We start from the raw sequence: 23,840 nt of genomic DNA on the forward strand, positions 1-23,840 counted from the left end.
CACATTGCTGAGCGGGAGTTGCAGCGTACTCACATTGCTGAATGGGAGTTTCAGCGTACTCACGTTACTGAGCGGGAGTTTCAGCGTACTCACGTTACTGAGCGGAAGTTTCAGCATACTCACATTGCTGAGCAGGAGTTCCAGCGTACTCACATTGCTGAATGGGAGTTTCAGCGTACTCACATTGCTGAGAGGGAGTTTCAGCGTACTCACATTGCTGAGCGGGAATTCCAGCGTACTCACATTGCTGAGCGGGAGTTTCAGCGTACTCACATTGCTGAGAGGGAGTTTCAGCGTACTCACATTGCTGAGCGGGAGTTTCAGCGTACTCACATTGCTGAATGGGAGTTTCAGCGTACTCACATTGCTGAGCGGGAGTTGCAGCGTACTCACATTGCTGAGCGGGAGTTGCAGCGTACTCACATTGTTGAGCGGGAGTTTCAGCGTACTCACATTGCTGAGAGGGAGTTTCAGTGTACTCACATTGCTGAATGGGATTTCCAGCATACTCACATTGCTGTGCGGGAGTTTCAGCGTACTCACATTGCTGAATGGGATTTCCAGCGTACTCACATTGTTGAGCGGGAGTTTCAGTGTACTCACATTGCTGAGCGGGACTTTCAGTATACTAGCATTGCCAAGCGGGAGTTCCAGCGTACTCACATTGCTGAGTGGATGTTCCAGCGTGCTCACATTGCTGAGCGGAAGTTTCAGCTTACTCACATTGCTGAGCAGGAGTTCAAGCGTACTCACATTGCTGAATGGGAGTTTCAGCGTACTCACATTGCTGAGCGGGAGTTGCAGCTTACTCATATGCTGAGCGGGAGTTCCAGCGTACTCACATTACTGAACGGGAGTTTCAGCGTACTCACATTGCTGAGCAGGAGTTCCAGCGTACTCACATTGCTGAGCGGGAATTCCAGCGTACTCACATTGCTGAGCGGGAGTTTCAGCGTACTCACGTTACTGAGCGGGAGTTTCAGCGTACTCACGTTACTGAGCGGAAGTTTCAGCATACTCACATTGCTGAGCAGGAGTTCCAGCGTACTCACATTGCTGAATGGGAGTTTCAGCGTACTCACATTGCTGAGCGGGAATTCCAGCGTACTCACATTGCTGAGCGGGAGTTTCAGCGTACTCACATTGCTGAGCGCGAGTTCCAGCGTACTCACATTGCTGAGCGGGAGTTTCAGCGTACTCACATTGCTGAATGGGAGTTTCAGCGTACTCACATTGCTGAGCGGGAGTTGCAGCGTACTCACATTGCTGAGCGGGAGTTGCAGCTTACTCACATTGCTGAGCGGGAGTTGCAGCTTACTCACATTGCTGAGCGGGAGTTTCAGCGTACTCACATTACTGAGCGGGAGTTTCAGCGTACTCACATTACTGAGCGGGAGTTGCAGCTTACTCACATTGCTGAGCAGGAGTTCCAGCGTACTCACATTGCTGAGCGGGAATTTCAGCGTACTCACATTGCTGAGCAGGGGTTTCAGCGTACTCACATTGCTGAGCAGGAGTTCCAGCGTACTCACATTGCTGTGCGTGAGTTTCAGCGTACTCACATTGCTGTGCGGGAGTTTCAGCGTACTCACATTGCTGAGTGGGAGTTCCAGCGTACTCACATTGCTGAGCGGGAGTTTCAGTATACTCGCATTGCCAAGCGGGAGCTCCAGCGTACTCAGATTGTTGAGCGGCAGTTTCAGCGTACTCACATTGCTGAGTGGGAGTTCCAGCATACTCACATTGCCAAGCGGGAGTTCCCGCATACTCACATTGCCAAGCGGGAGTTCCCGCATACTCACATTGCTGAGCGGCAGTTTCAGCGTACTCACATTGCTGAGTGGGAGTTCCAGCGTACTCACATTGCTGAGCGGGAGTTGCAGCGTACTCACATTGCTGAGAGGGAGTTCCAGCGTACTCACATTGCTGAGCGGGAGTTGCAGCGTACTCACATTGCTGAGAGGGAGTTCCAGCGTACTCACATTGCTGAGCGGGAGTTGCAGCGTACTCACATTGCTGAGAGGGAGTTCCAGCGTACTCACATTGCTGAGCGGGAGTTGCAGCATACTCACATTGCTGAGAGGGAGTTTCAGCATACTCACATTACTGAGCGGGAGTTTCAGCGTACTCACATTACTGAGCGGGAGTTGCAGCTTACTCACATTGCTGAGCGGGAGTTTCAGCATACTCACATTACTGAGCGGGAGTTTCAGCGTACTCACATTACTGAGCGGGAGTTTCAGCATACTCACATTACTGAGCGGGAGTTTCAGCGTACTCACATTACTGAGCGGGAGTTTCAGCATACTCACATTACTGAGCGGGAGTTTCAGCATACTCACATTGCTGAGCGGGAGTTTCAGCATACTCACATTGCTGAGCGGGAGTTTCAGCATACTCACATTACTGAGCGGGAGTTTCAGCGTACTCACATTACTGAGCGGGAGTTGCAGCTTACTCACATTGCTGAGCAGGAGTTCCAGCGTACTCACATTGCTCTTCGGGAATTTCAGCGTACTCACATTGCTGAGCAGGGGTTTCAGCGTACTCACATTGCTGAGCAGGAGTTCCAGCGTACTCACATTGCTGTGCGTGAGTTTCAGCGTACTCACATTGCTGTGCGGGAGTTTCAGCGTACTCACATTGCTGAGTGGGAGTTCCAGCGTACTCACATTGCTGAGCGGGAGTTTCAGTATACTCGCATTGCCAAGCGGGAGCTCCAGCGTACTCAGATTGTTGAGCGGCAGTTTCAGCGTACTCACATTGCTGAGTGGGAGTTCCAGCATACTCACATTGCCACGCGGGAGTTCCCGCATACTCACATTGCCAAGCGGGAGTTCCCGCATACTCACATTGCTGAGCGGCAGTTTCAGCGTACTCACATTGCCAAGCGGGAGTTCCCGCATACTCACATTGCCAAGCGGGAGTTCCCGCATACTCACATTGCTGAGCGGCAGTTTCAGCGTACTCACATTGCTGAGTGGGAGTTCCAGCGTACTCACATTGCTGAGCGGGAGTTGCAGCGTACTCACATTGCTGAGAGGGAGTTCCAGCGTACTCACATTGCTGAGCGGGAGTTGCAGCGTACTCACATTGCTGAGAGGGAGTTCCAGCGTACTCACATTGCTGAGCGGGAGTTGCAGCGTACTCACATGCTCAGTGGATGTTTCAGCATATTCACATTCCTGAGCGGGAATTTCAGTGTACTTATGTCCCCTCGTGTCAGCCATTTCTGCCGTGGGGAAAAGTCTCTGGCTATCCAGAGTCTATTATTCTTCACACCCTGCCCTCTCTAAGCACAAAGGGAAAATTGTTGGAACTTAAACAATCCCCACACATACAAACATCTTCGTCCAACATGAATCTAACTATAGTTTTTACCCTTCCAGGCACAGGAACATTAAATTAAACCCATTTAAAACAACACCCTATTTCTAATATTTGCCAATACATATATAAATCCCTTAAAACTTCCTTTGTTTTCTCAACGCTAGAAAGAGACATAGATAGGTGAGTGAGAAAATATCTTGCAAATTGGTGCCAATGTTAAATCGTCCATTTTGGCAGGAAGAATTAAAAGTAAACTTATTATCTAAATGGTGAGATATTGCTGAATGAGTTTCAGGTGTCTTTGTGCATGAATCACAAAAGTCTAGTATACATAGAACATAGAACATAGAACGATACAGCGCAGTACAGGCCCTTCGGCCCACGATGTTGCACCGACATGGGAAGTCAAAAACTAAAGGCCATCTAACCTACACTATGCCATTATCATCCATATGCTTATCCAATAAACTTTTAAATGCCCTCAATGTTGGCGAGTTCACTACTGTTGCAGGTAGGGCATTCCACGGCCTCACCACGCTTTGCGTAAAAAACCTACCTCTGACGTCTGTCCTATATCTATTACCCCTCAATTTAAGGCTATGTCCCCTCGTGCTAGCCACCTCCATCCGCGGGAGAAGGCTCTCACTGTCCACCCTATCTAACCCTCTGATCATTTTGTATGCCTCTATTAAGTCACCTCTTAACCTTCTTCTCTCTAACGAAAACAACCTCAAGTCCATCAGCCTTTCCTCATAAGATTTTCCCTCCATGCCAGGCAACATCCTGGTAAATCTCCTCTGCACCCGTTCCAAAGCTTCCACGTCCTTCCTATAATGAGGCGACCAGAACTGTACGCAATACTCCAAATGCGGCCGTACCAGAGTTTTGTACAGCTGCAACATGACCTCATGGCTCCGGAACTCAATCCCTCTACCAATAAAGGCCAACACACCATAGGCCTTCTTCACAACCCTATCAACCTGTGTGGCAACTTTCAGGGATCTATGTACATGGACACCGAGATTCCTCTGCTCATCCACACTGCTAAGAATTTTACCATTAGCCAAATATTCTGCATTCCTGTTATTCTTTCCAAAGTGAATCACCTCACACTTCTCTACATTAAACTCCATTTGCCACCTCTCAGCCCAGCTCTGCAGCTTATCTATGTCCCTCTGTAACCTGCAACATCCTTCCACACTGTCTACAACTCCACCGACTTTAGTGTCATCTGCAAATTTACTCACCCAACCTTCTGTGCCCTCCTCTAGGTCATTTATAAAAATGACAAACAGCAACGGCCCCAGAACAGATCCTTGTGGTACGCCACTCGTAACTGAACTCCATTCTGAACATTTGCCATCAACCACCACCCTCTGTCTTCTTTCAACTAGCCAATTTCTGATCCACATCTCTACATCACCCTCAATCCCCAGCCTCCGTATTTTCTGCAATAGACGACTGTGGGGAACCTTATCAAACGCTTTACTGAAATCCATATACACCACATCAACTGCTCTACCCTCGTCTACCTGTTCAGTCACCTTCTCAAAGAACTCGATAAGGTTTGTGAGGCATGACCTACCCTTCACAAAACCATGCTGACTATCCCTAATCATATTATTCCTATCTAGATGATTATAAATCGTATCTCTTATAATCCTCTCCAAGACTTTACCCACAACAGACATGAGGCTCACCGGCCTATAGTTACTGAGGTTATCTCTACTCCCCTTCTTGAACAAAGGGACCACATTTGCTATCCTCCAGTCCTCTGGCACTATTCCTGTAGCCAATTATGACATAAAAATCCAAGCCAAAGGCTCAGCAATCTCTTCCCTGGCTTCCCAGAGAATCCTAGGATAAATCCCATCAGGCCCCGGGGACTTATCTATTTTCACCTTGTCCAGAATTGCCAACACTTCTTCCCTACGCACCTCAATGCCATCTATTCTAATAGCCTGGGTCTCAGCATTCTCCTCCACAACATTATCTTTTTCCTGAGTGAATACTGACGAAAAGTATTCATTTAGTATCTCACTTATCTCCTCAGCCTCCACACACAACTTCCCACCACTGTCCTTGACTGGCCCTACTCTTACCTGAGTCATTCTTTTATTCCTGACATACCTATAGAAAGCTTTTGGGTTTTCCTTGATCCTACCTGCCAAAGACTTCTCATGTCCCCTCTTTGCTCGTCTTAGCTCTCTCTTTAGATCCTTCCTTGCTTCCTTGTAACTATCAAGCGCCCCAACTGAAACTTCACGCCTCATCTTCAAATAGGCCTCCTTCTTCCTCTTAACAAGAGATTCCACTTCTTTGGTAAACCACGGTTCCCTCGCTCGACCCCTTCCTCCCTGCCTGACTGGTACGTACTTATCAAGAACATGCAATAGCTGTTCCTTGAACAAGCTCCACATATCCAGTGTGCCCAACCCTTGCAGCCTACTTCTCCAACCTACACATCCTAAGTCATGTCTAATGGCATCATAATTGCCCTTCCCCCAGCTATAACTCTTGCCCTGCGGGGTATACTTATCCCTTTCCATCACTATCGTAAAGGTCACCGAATTGTGGTCACTGTTTCCAAAGTGCTCACCTACCTCCAGATCTAACACCTGGCCTGGTTCATTACCCAAAACCAAATCCAATGTGGCCTCGCCTCTTGTTGGCCTGTCAGGAAACCCTCCTGCACACATTGTACAAAGAACGACCCATCTAATGTACTCGAACTATATCTTTTCCAGTCAATATTTGGAAAGTTAAAGTCTCCCATAACAACTACCCTGTTACTTTCGCTCTTTTCCAGAATCATCTTCGCCATCCGTTCCTCTACATCCCTAGAACTATTAGGTGGCCTATAGAAAACTCCCAACAGGGTGACCTCTCCTTTCCTGTTTCTAACCTCAGCCCATACTACCTCGGAAGAAGAGTCCCCATCTAGCATCCTTTCCGCCACCGTAATACATATATAGCAATAGAAAGCTAATAGAATGTTATTATTTATTGTGCGGGGAATTGATTACAATAGTCGGGAGATTATGCTTCAGATGTAAAGCGCACAGGTGAGACCACAAATGGAGCATTGCGCACAACATTGGTCTCCTTATTTAAGGAAAGATGCAAATGCATCAGAAACAGTGCAAGGAAGGTTTCATAGAATCACAGAATTTACAGTGCAGGAGGCCATTCGGGCCATTGAGTCAAATCATTTGACTAATTATTATTTGACTAATACCAAGAACGGTCGGGTTTTTTTATGAGGGAGGATAGGGCAGGTGAGGCTGGAGTTTAGAATAGTAACATGCGACGTGATTGAAACCTTTAAGATCCTGAGGGGTCTTGACAGGGTGGATGTGGAACGGATGTTAGCTCTTAAAAGAAAATCTAGAACTAGGAGTCACTGTTTAAAAATAAGAAGTTGCTCATTTAAGATAGAGATGAGGAGAAATGTTTTCTCTCAGAGGGCCGTGGGTCTTTGGAACTTTCTTCCGCAAAAGGCAGTGAATGGAGAATCTTTGAATATTTTTAAGGCGGAGGTAGAATGGGCAGATGGGCCGAGTGGCCTACTCCTGCTCCTAATTCATATATTCATAGAAAAAGGTGGGGCTGAGGATCTGACATAACTGACCATTCCTACCTGCTCAAATTAAGGCTTGGATTTTCCTCAGAGCTGTTGCTATTTTACCATCGTAGATTGCCTTTCGGTTACTTTTTTCCACCACAGGACACTCGGAAATCTGAGGTTCCAATGTCTAAGCTCATTTGTGAATATAGTCACTTGTAGGTGTGGTTGGGAGGACTTTTGCCACACTGCTCTTGTGCGAATGCCTGGGGTTGGTTTTTTAACTTGTCACCCTAGGCGTAAAACTGGAGTCGTGTACATTGGGAAAAGAAGTGAAGAAAAATATGTTAATGAAAAAATGGAGAAAGCAGAACATCTTGGCACATAGTACTCAATGTGCTTAATGTCTTTACCAGGGGAAGGTTTTATTGCAGCTACCAGTACAGTCATCTAATTTCCACACATTGTTAATGTCAGCAGGGAGGAATATCATTTTTCTACTCACATCAAATGGAAACATTTGCCCTGGAGAAAGCATCTGTGCCAGTAATTGCAGAACATTTTGGCATTTATATGTTTGATCCTTCCTTTTGCACCTGTGTGAGAACGTGATTACATTTTTAGACATATTGCAAAATGCCTCTAAACTTAAAATGTGACAATTACTTTCAATTGCAATGAATAACCTAGTTCAAATGTTTCTGCATCTGAACCCTGTATGAGATAGATTATTTCAGTGTGCTATTCAGCAACAAGACTGCTGGTCCATAATATGGAATCAGCGTGGATTGGATTTGTTTATTATCACGTGTACCGAGGTACAGTGAAAAGTATTTTTCTGCTAGCAGCTCAACAGATCATTAAGTACATGGGAAGAAAAGGGAATAAAATAAAATACATAATAGGGCAACACAAGGTATACAATGTAACTACATAAGCACTGGCATCGGATGAAGTATACAGGGTGTAGTGTTAATGAGGTCAGTCAATAAGAGGGTCAACATATGTCAACATATGTTGTTTACATATGTCAATGCCACTCCTGGCACTACCACATGATGTTCTAGAAGCATCCAGCTGAGCCACAGAGCATTAGATGCCAGCAGTCAGTCAGTCAGGGGTCTGCTGACCTGCTTTAGTGTGCTGCTGCCATTTTATTTTTGTGTTGCCCACTCTCTTTTTCCTGACATCAGTCAACCATCCAAACCAGGTCAATAATTTACCTTCAGTTCCATAAGTTTCGACTTTATGTCAAAATCTCTGATGAGAGATTGTACCAAGTACCCTTTAGAGGTCCTTAAAAAAAAATCACCTCTCCACCTCTCATCACTCCATGTTTCCCAAGTGATGTTCCCTCTCCTCCCCTCCCCACCCCCCCCCCCCCCCCCCCCACCTCCCACTCACGCCCAATCTCTCCCTCCCTCCTCTCCATTCTCTAATTGCAGACTGTGCTAATGGCCTATCTGCCCGACAGACAGTTAGCCTCTCAATCTGGTTGGCTGCAACTAGGCAATTAAGTTTTAAAAAATATATATTTTTATTCTCCTTTTTTACATTTTCCCCCAAATTTACGCCCAACAATAAACAATAATCAGTAACGAATGCAATGTCAATCCCCATATCAATAACAACAATCCCATCCTCCCACCAAACCCCCAAACAGCAGCCCGCTTGTTAACATAAACAAATGACAAAAATAAATCAGGAATAACTCATAGTCACCATTAACACATGCAGTCCCACCCCACAACCCTCCCAGCCCCTCCCCTAATGTTCGATGTAATCCAATTCTCGAAAGTGCAGAATGAATAACGGCCATGAATTGTAGAACCACTCTATCCTTCCCCTCAGTTCAAATTTGACCTTCTCAAGAGTCAAGAATTCCACCAGGTTCCCCCGCCACGCCAGAGCACAGGGTGGAGAGATTGATCTCCATCCTCACAGGATCTGCCTTCGGGCGATCAACGAGGCGAAGGCAACAACATCTGCCTCCACACCCGTTTCCAACCCCAGCTGGTCCGACACCCCGGATATGGCCTCCCGAGGGGCCCGGGTCCAGTTACACGCGCACCACTTTAGAGATTACCCTCAACACCTCCTTCCAGTAATCCTCCAGCTTTGGACAGGACCAAAACATATGAACGTGGTTTGCGCCCCCCCCCCCCCCGCAATGTTCACACACATCTTCTACCCCTCAAAGAGCCGGCTCATCCTCGCCCTTGTAAGATATGTTCTATATACCACCTTCAGCTGTATTAGCCCAACCTTGCACACGAGGTGGAAGCGTTCATCCTCCGGAGCACCTAACACCAGAACCCTTCCTCCATACCCTCTCCCAACTCTTCCTCCCACTTTGCCTTGATCCCTTCTAGCGGTGCCTTCTCTTCCAAAATAGCCCCGCAAACCGCCGATACTACCCCCTTCTCCAGTCCCCCTGTCGTCAGCACCTCTTCCAGCAATGTGGAAGCCGGCACCACTAGGAAGCTCTGTATCTCCTTTCTGGCAAAGTCTAGAACCTACATGCACCTAATTATTTCCCCCTGCTCCAGCCCATACTTTGCTCCCAGCTCCTTCAATCCTGCAAACCGACCCCCAAGAAACAAATCGTTTAGTGCCCTAATTCCTTTCTCCTCCCATCTCCGAAAATTTCCATCCCACTTCCCTGGCTCAAATCTATGGTTCCCCTGAATCGGCATTTCCCTTGACCCTGCCTCCAACCCGAAGTGCTGGCGAAACTGCATCCAAATTCTCAATGAAGGTATTACTACCGGACTCACTGAGTATCTTCCCAGGGCCGTCGGGAGCGGCCCTGTCGCTAGCGCCTTCAATCCAACCCCCTACCTAAACTCTCCTCCATTCTGACCCATTGAGAGTCAACCCCTCTGACCCAGCTCCGTACCGTCTCCACATTCACCGCCCAGTAATAATACATCAGGTTCGGAAGAACCAAACCCCCTGCCTGCCTTCCTCGCTGTAGTAGCACCTTTCTAATTCTGGCCACCTTCCTTCCCCATATGAACGAGGTAATAATCCTTTCAATCTCGCTAAAAAATGCCTTTGGCAGGAAAATCGGCAGGCATTGGAAAATAAACAGAAATCGTGGCAACACATTCATTTTAACCGCCTGTACCCGACCCGCCAGTGACAGAGGGAGACCATCCCACCTTGCCAGATCAGCTTTCACCCTCCCCACCAAACTAGAGATGTTGTACCTACGGAGCCCCCTCCAATCTCGAGCAACCTGCACCCCCAGGTGTCTAAAGTGAGTCCCTGCCCTACGGATTGGCAGCCCCCCACCCCTGCCCCCACCCCTGGCCGAGACACCACAAAATACTCACTCTTGTCTAGATTTAATTTGTACCCCGAGGAAGACCCAAACACTCGAAGCAGCTCCAATAATCCCCCTTTCGACACACTCGGTTCCAACACGTATAACAAGTCATCAGCATATAAGGACACCCTATGCTCTATTCCCCCCCGCACTATCCCTTTCCATAACCCCAAACTTCTTAACGCGATGGCCAATGGCTCAATCGCGAATGCAAATAGCAGGGGGGACATAGGACATCCCTGCCTAGTCCCACGGTGAAGGGGAAAATATTCTGAATTTATGTTATTTGTGTGGACACTTGTCCTCGGCTCCTTGTATAGTAGCTTTACCCAGTCCACAAATCCCAAACCGCTCCAGAACTACCATCAAGTACCCCCATTCTACCTGGCCAAATGCTTTTTCAGCGTCCAATGCCACAACCACCTCTGTTTCCTTCCCCTCCACCGGTGCCATAACCACGTTCAATACCCTCCTAATGTTCGAAAAGAGCTGCCTCCCTCTCACAAACCCTGTCTGATCTTCACCTATTACTTTCGGGAGGCACTCCTCTAGCCTACCTGCCAGTACCTTCGCCAATATCTTTGCATTCACGTTTAAAAGTGATATGGGCCTGTACGACCCACACTCCATTGGATCCTTATCTTTCTTAAATAACAGTGAAATCAACGCCTTCCCCAAAGTTTGTGGCAAGACCCCCCCTCCCTATCGCCTCTTCAAACATCCCCACCATCAGCGGTACCAGCTTATATTTGAATTTTTAATAATATTTCACTGGAAACCCATCCGGCCCTGCCACCTTCACTGACTGCATCCTCCCAATTGCATCTTTTAACTCCTGCTCCACTATCTCCCCCTCTAATGTAGCCCTGTCCCCCTCCCCTAACCTCGGGTACTGCAACCCATCTAGAAATTCCTGTATCTCCCGGCCTCCCCCACCTGTACAACCTCTCATAGAATTCCTTAAAGACCTTGTTAATCTGACCTGGAGCTACCACCAACTTCCCTGCCCTGTCTCACACCTGGACAATTTCCCTTGCCGCAGTCTCCCTCTGGAGCTGACCCGCTAACACCCTTCTCTCCATGCTGGAAATCAAGTTTAACATGGAAACAAAAAGTGAAATATACTGGACAGCCTCAGCGAGTCGCGAGTCTGACGGTATCTGTGGAGAAAGAAGGGGAACTAACGCTTCAAGTCGGGATGGCTCTGGTAAGCAGGTTATTTGTCAGGAACTGAGGGTAACCTGCTCTTCCAGCGATTTCCTCATTGCAAAATTATGCCCCTCCTCCACCTTATTGCTCCCTCCCCAGAAGTCAGTTGCTGCTGAGGCCTTAGAGGCTGAAGGAGTTGATGCAAACCAGCTCACCTGGAGAGTCTTGTTGCTAAAAATGAAGGTTTCTCTTTGAATGTTTTAATTTAAATTTTTGCTATTTACAATAAATAAGATTGTAATCAAAACTTTATTTTTTTTAGTGAAAACTATATATTTGGCAAGTTTGACACTTTTTGCAAGCGCCTGGAGAAGATTTCACACATGATAAATACTATGGAAAACCTGTCAGATCTCCAGAATGTTAAAATGGAGGGATTTGACAAATTATATGTGCGTTATCAGACAATTATAAATACCACAAAATCAAAGACTTATGATGTACTGGACCACAGAAAACAAGAGGTACTATATTCAATTGTTATTCCAGCTTTATAGAAAAAAAGAGTCATGCTATCTAAGCTTTTCGCTTTGCACTCATGAGGACATATTGCACGACTACCGACAGTAAAGGGAGCAGCACTTTATGCTGCATGAGAAGAGAGTGTTGATTTGTTGGCAAGTGGACTCTGCTTGGCAGAGGCATTACATTAGAGGATGCAGCAGGGAACAGTTAACTGCCAAGCCATTCTTCAAATTCAAACTAGGCAGGTTGACGCTGATTGGTCGTGGCATTGTAATATGGAATGGCTGTTCCCAAGTTTTTGTTTAGTTGAAAAGGATACAATACATGGGCATGCTCACTCTGTTTGCAAAGGACAGGGCTTAGTGTGTGAGTATATGTGGCTTCCAGCATGCGTAAGTGATCAGTGCTGCAAGCCTAACTGATAATCTTAAATAGTTTTTCAGTGTAATTCTTGGCACAATCAGGATTTTTAGGAAGTATTGTCCAAAAGTGGAATCACATCTAGCGTTGGACACAATGGGCTAGATTTGCCGCCGCCCGCTTCTAGTAACAGTTACTGTTAGAGTGGACAATCTGGTGTCGGGGGAAAATGGGATTGGCAACGATTAGTTTCTGATGCGCCAGTAGCCTCTGGTGTTGGGTTCAAGGTTTGTGTCCTGTGCGGCACCATATTCTCGGGCTCTCATGATTCTCTGGTTCTCTGGGCCGGGAATTACATGGGCGAGAAGCGGTGCAGGTCCTGACAAGCATGTATCTGGTGCAGTGGGCCATGCAGTGGGCCAAGGGGATAAATCTTAAAGGACTTGCCCACAAAGTCCATCCGAGAGCCACCCTCCCCTCCCTCCCCAACCACAGTGCAAGATTTGGCAATCCACCCCACCAGACTACCTCACCAGGGACCCCCTATGGAAGTGACCCCCCTCAAGACCTCAAAGTAATGAGATCCCTGGAGACTTCTATATAAAGAGATAGTCCCCAGAGACCCCCTATATAAAGAGACCCTCCGGGACTCCCTGAATAAAGAAACCCCATAAATAAAGAGACCCCCAGAGAGCCCCCAAAGAGAGACCCCTGGAAGCCCCAGAATAGAGGCCACTATCAGGAAACCAACCAGAAGTGAGACCCCCTGTCTGGAAGCCCCCCAGAAGAGAGCCGCCCTGTCTGGAATGCCCCAGAAGAGAGCCACCCTGTCTGGAATGCCCCAGAAGAAAGACCCCCTGTCTGGAAGCCCCCCAGAAGTGAGACCCCCTGTCTGGAAGCCCCCCAGAAGTGAGACCCCCTGTCTGGAAGCCCCCCAGAAGAGAGTCGCCCTGTCTGGAATGCCCCAGAAGAGAGACCCCTGTCTGGAAGCTGGAGAGCAGTCCAGACAGAGGCAGTGAACAAAAATCTCTACTTTAAAACTCTATATGGACTCTATATGCCTGTATAGATTTCAGTAAGGCCTTTGACAAGGTCCCTCATGGCAGACTGGTACAAAAGGTGAAGTCACACGGGATCAGGGGTGAGCTGGCAAGGTGGAGACAGAACTGGCTAGGTCATAGAAGGCAGAGAGTAGCAATGGAAGGGTGCTTTTCTGATTGGAGGGCTGTGACTAGTGATGTTCCGCAGGGATCAGTGCTGGGACCTCTGCTGTTTGTAGTATATATAAATGATTTGAAGGAAAGTATAACTGGTCTGATTAGTAAGTTTGCAGACGACACAAAGGTTGGTGGAATTGCGGATAGCAATGAGGACTGTCAGAGGATACAGCAGGATTTAGATCATTTGGAGACTTGGGCGGAGAGATGGCAGATGGAGTTTAATCTGGACAAATATGAGGTAATGCATTTTGGAAGGTCTAATACAGGTAGGGAATATACAGTGAATGGCAGAACCCTTAAGAGTATTATCAGTCAGAGAGATCTAGGTGTACAGGTCCACAGGTCACTGAAAGGGGCAACACAGGTGGAGAAGGTAGTCAAGAAGGCATATGGCATGCTTGCCTTCATTGGCCGAGGCATTGAATATAAGAATTGGCAAGTCATGTTGCAGCTGTATAGAACCTTAGTTAGGCCACACTTGGAGTATTGTGTTCAATTCTGATCGCCACACTGCCAGAAGGATGTGGAGGCTTTAGAGAGGGTGCAGAAGAGATTTACCAGGATGTTGCCTGGGATGGAGGGCATTAGCTATGAGGAGAGGTTGAATAAACTCGGTTTGTTCTCACTGGAACGACGGAGGTTGAGGGGCGACCTGATAGAGGTTTACAAAATTATGAGGGGCATAGACAGAGTGGATAGTCAGAGGCTTTTTCCCAGGGTAGAGGGGTCAATTACTAGGGGCCATAGGTTTAAGGTGCGAGGGCAAGGTTTAGATGAGATGTATGAGGCAAGTGTTTTACACAGAGGGTAGTGGGTGCCTGGAACTCGCTGCCGGAGGAGGTGGTGGAAGCAGGGACGATAGTGACATTTAAGGGGCATCTTGACAAATACATGAATAGGATGGGAATAGATTGATACGGACCCAGGAAGTGTAGAAGATTTTAGTTTAGACGAGCAGCATGGTCGGCACAGGCTTGGAGGGCCGAAGGGCCTGTTCCTGTGCTGTACTTTTCTTTGTTCTTTGTTCACCTTTGCAAAACACCTGCTGGCTCAGGCAGAGGAAGCAGCATCTGTCAATTCCTGGAAAGAGAAAACCAGTCAGCTGGGTTTAAACCTCCTCAGATCCTTGAAATGCAAGTCCTTCATTCATTTCTCTTCAATATTGATTTTACTAGGCTGTGATTGACAGCATCAACACACACCCCAGCTGTCAGTATTGCTCCATTCATCACTCTTCACGCTTGAGTGACTTTGAAGTAGTCAGCTTTAAAAGGAACAGATATATATATAAACATCAAGCTTTAATACATATCTCATGAACCACATCAAAGATAATTAGTGCTTTTCATTCATCTTCCTTCAGCTTGAGTGACTTTGAAGTAGTCAACAGTGAAACAACAGAAAACACTTAACTCTCTTTGATGTGGTCCAGGATCTGTCAATCAAAACAGGATGTTTATAAACATCCAGTCACAGCTGACTGCTTCAAAAGTGCTCAAGTCCGAAGGGGGATGAATGGAATAATGCTGAGATACACCTGGGTGTATGTGGAAGCTTTCAATCACAGCTCAGTAAAATCTGTATCAAAGAGAGATGAATGAATGGCTTGTAGATCAAACCCAGTGGACTGGTTTTCTCTTTCTAGCAATTAACAGGTGCTGCTTCCTGTGCCTGAGCCAGCAGATGTACTGCAAAAGTGAGTTTTAAAGCAGTGATTTATTTCACTGCCTCTCTAACTTTAAGATGGGGGTCTCTCTTCTGGGGCCTTCTAGCCAGAGGTCTCTCTTCTGCAGAGGTCTCTGGGGGTCTCTGGTCGGAATCCCTTTAATTAGGAGGTATCTGAGGGGTCTCCTTAGTTAGGAGGTCTCTGGTGTGGATCTCTTTAATAAGTGGGAATCTGAGACTTCTGGTGGCGACTATGAGGGAATAGGCTGCACATTTGGTGGCTCCCGTTTCAGTCGGACTTTTGGACCATTTCCCCCGACTTTTTTGCGCTTTTGAGAGCGGAACTGGAAAGCAATAGTACTCAGGCACTGAACCCATACAGAGTTGTGTGGACTTAAGAAGCCGGAGGGACCGTAAACAGCAGAAGAAGTGGTCAAACAAGGGCACGGAGGTGGCGGTGAGAGAGACCAATATGGCCGGTGTGCAGAGCAAGGCGCCGAATGCCCAACCTACAATGGAGCAGCTGCTACAGGCCACGCAGGAGGGCTTTTTAGCTCTGAAGCACGATAATTTGGAGCCGCTCCAGAAGTTGATGGAGCGATTGGAAAAAAGGCTGGATGATCAGGCTGAGAAGCTCCAGAAGCTGGAGAAGATGGTGGAGAAGCAGGCCAACTTTCAAACTGTGGCGGATGTGGAGATTCGGAGGTTGAGGGATCAGCAAAAATGCTCCTGGAAAGGCTGGAGGACCTGGACAACAGATCTTGATGGCAGAATGTAAGAATTGTTGGCCTCCTGGAGGGGGCTGAGGGGCTGGATGCTGCCGCGTATGTGGCAGATATGTTCCAGATGCTGCTGGGGAACAAGGTGCTCTCTCGCCCGCCGGAGGTGGACACAGAGTGCAGGTGAGGCAGCCGCGACGAGCGGTCTGATTCCACAGGTACCTGGACAAGCAGCGGGTTCTGCAATGGGCCAAGAGCACACAAAGCTGTACCTGGGACAATAGCACCCTGCGTGTTTACCAAGACATGAGCACTGAGGTGGCCAGGAGGAGGGGAGGCTACAGGCAGGTGAAGGAGATTTTGTATAAGAACAAGGTGAAATTTGGGCTGCTTTTTCCGGCGTGACTGTGGGTTACGTATGAGAGCCAGCACCACTATTTTGAGGAACCCGAGGAGGCGATGGACTTTGTTAAGAAGCAAGGGCTGGCTCTGAGCTGAGGACTCTTGGACTCATGGTAGAACATTTTAGTCTATTTTGTCCCTCTCTCGCTTTGAGAGATATTTGCATGCTTGGGTCAGTTCTTTTCATTTTTTTGACCTTTCTAGGTTGATGTATTTTGTTGCGATATGTTTTTCTTGTTCTTTTTCATGGTTTCCCTGAATGTTTTTTTGGGCTTCTTGTGTGGTTGGAGGTTTGGTAGGGGGAGAGTAAAAAAGAAAATAGTTAAAAAGGTGTGGTTATGATGGGGGTTTCGGGGGAATCTTTCTTGCAATCTTCTTCTGATGTGGAGGGGAAGGGCTGAGAGTGCCTGGTACTTCTTATCTCTATCTGTTTGATTTAAATTGCACTATTGTTGGGGGTGTCTTTGACTTGTACAGAGTGTGTGCTTAAGCAGGGCTGGTTTGGGGAAGTGGTATGGATGGGCCGGGGGGAGGGGAGCCAGGGAACAATAGGTGAGAGACGCACTGGCTCTGAAGCTGGGAGCCGCCAGGCTAGCTGGGTGGGCTAGTCAATGGAAGCCAGGTGGGGGGGGGGGTTCATTTAGTTAGACTAGAGCAGGGGTTAGGTGGTAGGATTGCGTTACAAGGGAGGGGAGGGGGGGGAGTTGATCTGCTGACTAGGATGTAAACTGGACATGGCAACAGTGGGGAGGTCATGGATGGAGCCGGCCAGGAGGCGGGCCAGAGGAAGCGTGACACATGGCTGGAGGGCTGGCCAAGGAAAGGGGATGGCTGATCGGCAAAGGGGGGGGGGGAGGGGGGAGTGAAGTGCCCCCCAACCAGGCTGATCACCTGGAATGTTAGAGGGCTAAACAGGCCAGTGAAGAGGGCGCGTGTGTTCGCGCATTTGCGGGTTCTGAAGGCGGACGTAGTCATGCTGCAAGTGACTCACCTGAAAGTGGCAGACCACTTAGGTTAGGTTATGGAAGGGCTGGGTTAGTCAGGTCTTTCATTTGGGGCTCGACACTAAGACTTGCGATCCTGATTAATAAAAGGGTTCAATTTAAGGCGGAGGGTACAATTACAGATGGGGGCAGCAGATTTGTTATGGTTAAGGGTAAGCTCAAAGGGGTGAGAGAGTCTTGGTCAGCGTGTATGCCCCTAATTGGGACGATGTGGATTTTATCAGGAGGTTTCTAGGGAAGATCCCAACCGATTGTGGGTGGGGACTTTAACACAGTCCTGGACCTGAGCCTGGATCGGTCGTCTTCAAAAACGGGTAGGTTGCCAGCGATGGCAAAGGTACTGAGAGGGTTCATGGAGCAAATGGGGGGAGCTGATCCGTGGAGATTTAGCCGGCCGTCAGCGAGGGAGTTTTCGTATTACTCCCACGTCCATAAGGTGTATTCCCGAATTGATTTCTTTGTTACGAGTAGGGATTTTCCGGCCGGGATGGTGGGGGCAGAATATTCAGCAATTACCATATCAGACCATGCTCCGCACTGGGTAGACCTATGGATTTGTAAGGACAGCTTTCAGTGCCCACAATGGAGGTTGGAAGTGGGATTGCTTTCAGACGAGGCGGTGTGTGAGAGACTTGGGGAAATGCATGCAGAATTACCTGCAGGTAAATGATACCGGAGAAGTCTCAGCAGCAGTGCTCTGGGAGGCACTGAAGGCAGTGGTGAGAGGGAAGCTGATCTCAATCCGGGCTCAAATGGACAGGACAGAAAAGGGCCGACTGGTTCAGGAAATTCTACGGACGGACAGGAGCTACGCGGAGTCCCCAAGGCCAGAGTTACTCAGGAAACGACAGAGGCTGCAGGCAGAGTTCGGGGTGCTGACTACAGGCAAGGCTGTAGAGCAGCTTAGGAAGGCAAAAGGAGCGATTTATATGAGCATGGAGAGAAGGCCAGCAGAATGCTCGCGCAACAACTAAGGAAGAGAGAAGCGGTGAGGGAGATAGGAAGGAGAGCGGATGGGGAGGGAAATTTGGTGGGGGACCCGGCAGGGCTGAACAAGGCGTTCAGGGACTGTTATAGTAAGCTGTACACTTCGGAACCCCCCCAGGGAACCGGAGGGGATGAGGCGATTTCTGGTCGGACTGACCTTCCCAAGAGTAGGTAGGGGGTTGGTAGAAAGACTGGGGGCCCTGGTTATGATGAAAGAGGTATTGGGGGGCCTGAAGGTCATGCCGTCCGGTAAAGCCCCGGGGCCGGATGGGTATCCGGTGGAGTTTTACAAAATGTTTGCCAAGGTAGTGGGACAGATGCTGGTCAGGGTTTTCAATGAGGCAAGAGACAGAGGGGTTCTACCCCTGACGATGTCGCAGGCCACTATTTTGCTTGTTCTGAAACGGGATAAAGACCTGGAGGCTTGTGGGTCTTACAGGCTGATCGCATTGATCAATGCAGGCGCTAAGTTACTGGCCAAGACCTTGGCGACTAGAATTGAGGACTGTGTACCGAACGTAATTGCGGAGGACCAAATTGGGTTCGTAAAGGGTAGGCAACTGGCAGCCAATCTAAGAAGGCTGCTTAATGTGATCATGATGACCCCGGAGAACAGGGAGGCAGAGATAGTGGTAGCTATGGATGCGAAAAAGGCTTTTGACCGGGTCGAGTGGGACTATCTGTGGGAGGATCTGGGAAGGTTTGGGTTCGGGGAGGGGTTCATTGACTGGGTTAGGCTTTTATATCAGGCCCCAGAGGCTTGTGTAAGGACGAACAGGACACCATTAGATTACTTCAGACTGCATCGCGGGACTAGACAGGGATGCCCTCTCTCCACTGCTGTTTGCGCTGACCATAGAGCCGCTGGCAATTGCTCTGAGAACTTCAAGGGACTGGAAAGGGCTGGTCCGGGTGGCGTGGAACATAAAGTCTCGTTTTACGCAGATGACCTGCTGTTATACGTGTTATACGTCAGACCCAATGGCGGGGATAGACGGCATCATGGAAATTCTGAGGGAATTTGGCCGGTTTTCAGGATATAAACTGAACATGGCTAAGAGCGAGATGTTCCTAATTCAGGCGAGGGTGCAGGAGAGTAGGCTGAAGGGGTTGCCTTTCTGGCTGGTAGGAGAAAGCTTTAGATACTTGGGGATACAGGTGGCACGGGATTGGGGCAGGTTGCATAAGCTCAACCTGTCCCAATTGGTGGAACGAGTGAGTGAGGAGATTCTGAGTTGGGATGCGCTCCCGCTGTCACTAGCGGGGAGGGTACAGATTGTTAAGATGACGATTCTCCCGAGATTCTTGTTCATATTTCAGTGTCTCCCCATTTTCATCCCATGGTCCTTCTTTAAGAAGCTGAATAAAATTATCCTGGGATTTGTCTGGGCGGGAAAGTCCCCGCGGGTGAGGAAGGTGATGCTTGAAAGGAACAGAGGGGAGGGGGGGCTGGCGTTGACGAACTACTACTGGGCGGCCAACATAGTGATGATAAGGAAATGGATGATGGGTACCGGGTCGGTTTGGGAGCAGATGGAGGCTGCTTTGTGCAGGGGCACCAGTTTGGCAGCCCTGGTTACGGCACCCCTGCCGCTCCCGCCAGCGCGGTGCTCCACCAGCCCTGTAGTGGTGGCGGCTCTGCGGATTTGGGGCCAGTGGAGGAGGCATATAGGGGAAGTGAGAGCATCGGTGTGGACCCCAATCTGTGGAAATCACCGAATTGCCCCTGGGAACATGGACGGTGGGTATCGACTGTGGCAGACGGCGGGGATTGCGAGGGTGGGTGATCTGTTCCTGGAAGGGAGCTTTCCGAGCATGAGGGCATTGGAGGAGAAGTTTGGGCTGGCGGGAGGGAATGACTTTAGGTACTTACAGGTGCGGGAATTTGTGCGCAGACTGGTGCCATCCTGCCCACGCCTCACGACAAAGGGGAGGCAGGACAGGGTAGTTTCTAGGGGAGAGGTAGGTGAGGACAGAGTCTCAGATATTTACAAAGAGCTAATGGAAGCAGAGGATACACAGACTGAGGATCTGAAGCTTAAGTGGGAGGAGGAACTCGGTGGGGGGGGGGGGGAATTGGGGGACGGTATTTGGGCAGAAGCTCTGGGCAGAGTAAACACAACCGCAACATGCGCCAGGTTCAGTCTGATCCAGTTTAAGGTCATTCACCGGGCCCACATGACGGTGGCCTGGATGAGTAAATTCTTCAGGCTGGAGGACAAATGCGGCAGATGCGCCGGTGGGCCGTCTAATCACGTGCACATGTTCTGGTCGTGCGCTAGTCTCAGGGGGTACTGGCAGAGATTCGCGGACATCATGTCCCGGGTTTTGAAAACTGGGGTGGTAATGAGCCCTGAGGTGGCAATCTTTGGGGTGTTGGAGGACCCGGGAGTCCAGGAGGAGAAGGAGGCCGACGTCTTGGCCTTTGCTTCCCTGGTAGCCCAACGACAAACATGCGACTGGGACTGGGAAGGCGGAGAATTGACCCCAATGTACTTCCGCCAGAGATGAATTGTGACGATTTGCACCAGGAGCCGATTCCCAATTCTTAGCCATGGCGCAGATTGCAAGGGAGTCCCGTGCAAGGGAGTCCCTAGAATACTGTTGGCATGGAGGGACTCAAAGCTCCCGAAGACCGAAGCATGGCTATCGGACATGGCAAGCTTTCTTGGTCTAGAAAAGGTTAAGTTCGCCTTGAGAGGTTCACTATCGGGGTTCCCCTGGAGATGGCAGCCATTCATTGACTTCTTCGCGGAGAATTAATCATCAGCGGGCGGGGGTGGGTGGGGAGGGGGGGCTAGGGTAGTGTAGAGTCGGGGGTGGTTTAGGCAGGTCCTTGTGAGAACGGAGTTGTGGTTTGCACTATGCGTTACTTTTGTGCAGTCCTATACAATGACATTGTTTTATATGCCAAAAATACCCCAATAAAATTGTCTTTAAAAAGAAAACATTAGGGGTCTCTCGTTGATCTCTTTAATTGAGGAGGTCTCGGGGGAGGGATATGTTTAATTCAGGGTTTTCTGGTGGGGGTCTCTTTAATTAGACTATAAGACCATAATATATGAGCCGAATTCGGCCAATTAGCCCACTGAGTCTGCTCTGCCATTCAATCTTGGTTGATATATTTCTCATCCATGTCTCTGGGGGGGGGGATCTCTTTAAATAAGGGTCTCTGTTTGGGGTCTATTTAATTAGGGGGGGCTGGGTCAACCCCCATACCAGGGGCGAGCTGGGGGGGATCTAGTAAATCCCGGTGGGTGGGCGGGGGGCTGAATTGTGCTGCAAGGGAGGTAGCTACGGGACCTCGCTATCAGACCCCCGCTTAAAATGGCGGTCCAATAGTGGGATTTCCAAGGGACTCCCTTGCAATCTGCGCCATGGCTAAGAATTGGGAATCGGCTCCTGGTGCAAATCGTCACAATTCATCTCTGGCGGAAGTACATTGGGGTCTATTCTCCGCCTTCCCAGTCACATGTTTGTCGTTTTCAGACCGTCACGGCAGCGGGGGTCTCCATTCCCACCACCAACCAATGGAATTTCTCATTGTGGCCACCCCACGCCACTGGGAAACCCGCTGGCGGGGTTGCGTTGTTGGCGGAACGTAGAGTCCTGCAGAAAGTTCACCCCCTCGTCTCCCAAACGAGAATCCTGCCCAATGTTTTGTGTTATGTGAGCACAGGCTGGTTGCATAGGGTCAGTAGTTTGCCTGTTGATAATAGCTGAAGGTACATGCTGTTTGATGAAATGTCAGTCGTTGTGACGGACGCCCTACAAACCTAGCATCACATTGGCCCTGAAATTCATACACCACATTACTCAACTGTGTGATAGGAGAATGTCTTTTGGGCTTCATGGCAGGATGCTGTTTGTGGAGAATATGTTAGTGTGTAACAGATAACTTCCGATCTTTTTCAAATTTATGAGACACATTACCCTTCCGGGTCATCTGAGGTAGACTGGGCACATTTTGTGACTGGAAGTGGTAACCTTCTGTGCATTCATGAGTTTGCAATGACCTGACAGTGGTCACCATTATCTTATTTTAGCATCAAGCTAAGAGGGCAATTAACAGTCAACCACATGTTGTTTGGAGTCACACATAGGCCAGATGTTCAGGTTAGGTGGGTTTGCCATAATCAATGCACGGGTTATAGGGGTTGGGGCAGGGGAGTGGGCCTAGATAGAGTGCTCTTTCGGAGGGTTGGTATAGACTCAATAGGACGAATGGCCTCCTTCTGCACTGTTGGGGTCTATCAGGTCTGGATGACAGATTTCCTTCCCCAAAGGACATTAGTGAACCAGATGGGTTTTTACAACAATTGGTGATAGTTTCTTGGTCACTATTACGGAAAAGAGCTTTCAAATCCAGATGTTATTAACTCAATTTAAATCGCATCAGCTGCCTTGCTAGGATCGGAATTATTTTCTCCAGAGTATTAGCCTCAACCTCTAGATTACTAGTCCAGTGACTGCCCCACCATCTCTCCCAAATTTAGGCTTGTGGTTGACAGTGACAAATTGTGCTAACAAATACACTGAAAACCAATTTAAGATTATCAATTAGGCCTGTAGAGTGGCTCGCTTACATATAGAACAGAACATAGAACAGTAGAGCAAAACGGATATATTTACACACTGGACCCTGCCCTTTGCAGACAAAAGGAGCATGTCCACATATTGCGCCTTTTGCAAATAAATTAAAGCTTGAGCACAGCCATTCCCTGCTTTATATCCCATGGCAGTGCCTTGACCAATTCGAATCGACATGCCTGGTTTGAATTTGAAGGATAACTTAGCAGTTGACTGTTCTTTGCTGCATTCTCCATGTAACTCATGTCCTTCAGGGAAGGAGATCTGCAGTCCTTACCTGTCTGGCCTACATGTGACTCCCGACCCACAGCAACGTGATAGACTCAAATGCCCTCCGAAACAGCCTAGCATGCCACTCAGTTCAAGAGCAATTACGGATGGGGAAGAAATGATGGCCTAGCCAGCAATGCCCACATTCCATGAATGAATAAAAACTCTACCAATCAGAGTCCACTTGCCAATCTATCAGCACTTTCTTCTCGTGCAGCATAAATTGTTGTTGCCTTTCCTACTGGTAATCTTGCAAATTGCCCTGATGAGTGCAAGATGAAAAGCTTAGACAGCATGTCTCATTTTCCAGTAATGTTCATATAGACTTATTTTACTTTTTCTTTGTTGATACAGCACAATAGAATGCAATGATTCTGGGGAGCATTTAATCTGTTAAGCAGAGGCAAGGGTAATGGCATATTTCAATGTGAATTCCATGCAGCAATGGGCTATGTGACATGATTGTATTGAAAGTGATGTTGGCCATTCAAATTGTTCTTTCCTCTAAGTTCACAAGAAGGACATTGGGCAGACATCTCTGATTTCAGCTGCTTCCCACAGAGTGAAGAGTGCAGGGCAAAAAAAATTGTCCAGAAAAACACTGGAAGTTTTTAGTGTTGGGAAATTCAAAAGGGAGGTGATGAATGTTTGGCAGAAGGAGTTGATGAGTATAGGCACAGTGATCAAAATGTTTTGGTGGCTTTTACTTCTGGGGATAACAAT

At 48.4% G+C, this 23,840-nt stretch overlaps 1 protein-coding gene across 2 annotated transcripts in view; it reads left to right on the forward strand.

Moving 5' to 3' along the window:
• Positions 1-23,840, forward strand: part of dnah5l (dynein, axonemal, heavy chain 5 like) — a 493,661-nt gene that overhangs the window by 123,394 nt on the left and 346,427 nt on the right. For both annotated transcript variants that reach the window (XM_038797876.1, XM_038797875.1), the window contains exon 15: positions 11,698-11,899. In XM_038797876.1, coding sequence (XP_038653804.1) covers positions 11,698-11,899 — 202 coding nt within the window. The remainder of the gene's footprint in view (positions 1-11,697; positions 11,900-23,840) is intronic.

The sequence above is a fragment of the Scyliorhinus canicula genome, chromosome 5 (assembly GCF_902713615.1).
Source record: "Scyliorhinus canicula chromosome 5, sScyCan1.1, whole genome shotgun sequence".
NCBI lineage: Eukaryota > Metazoa > Chordata > Chondrichthyes > Carcharhiniformes > Scyliorhinidae > Scyliorhinus > Scyliorhinus canicula.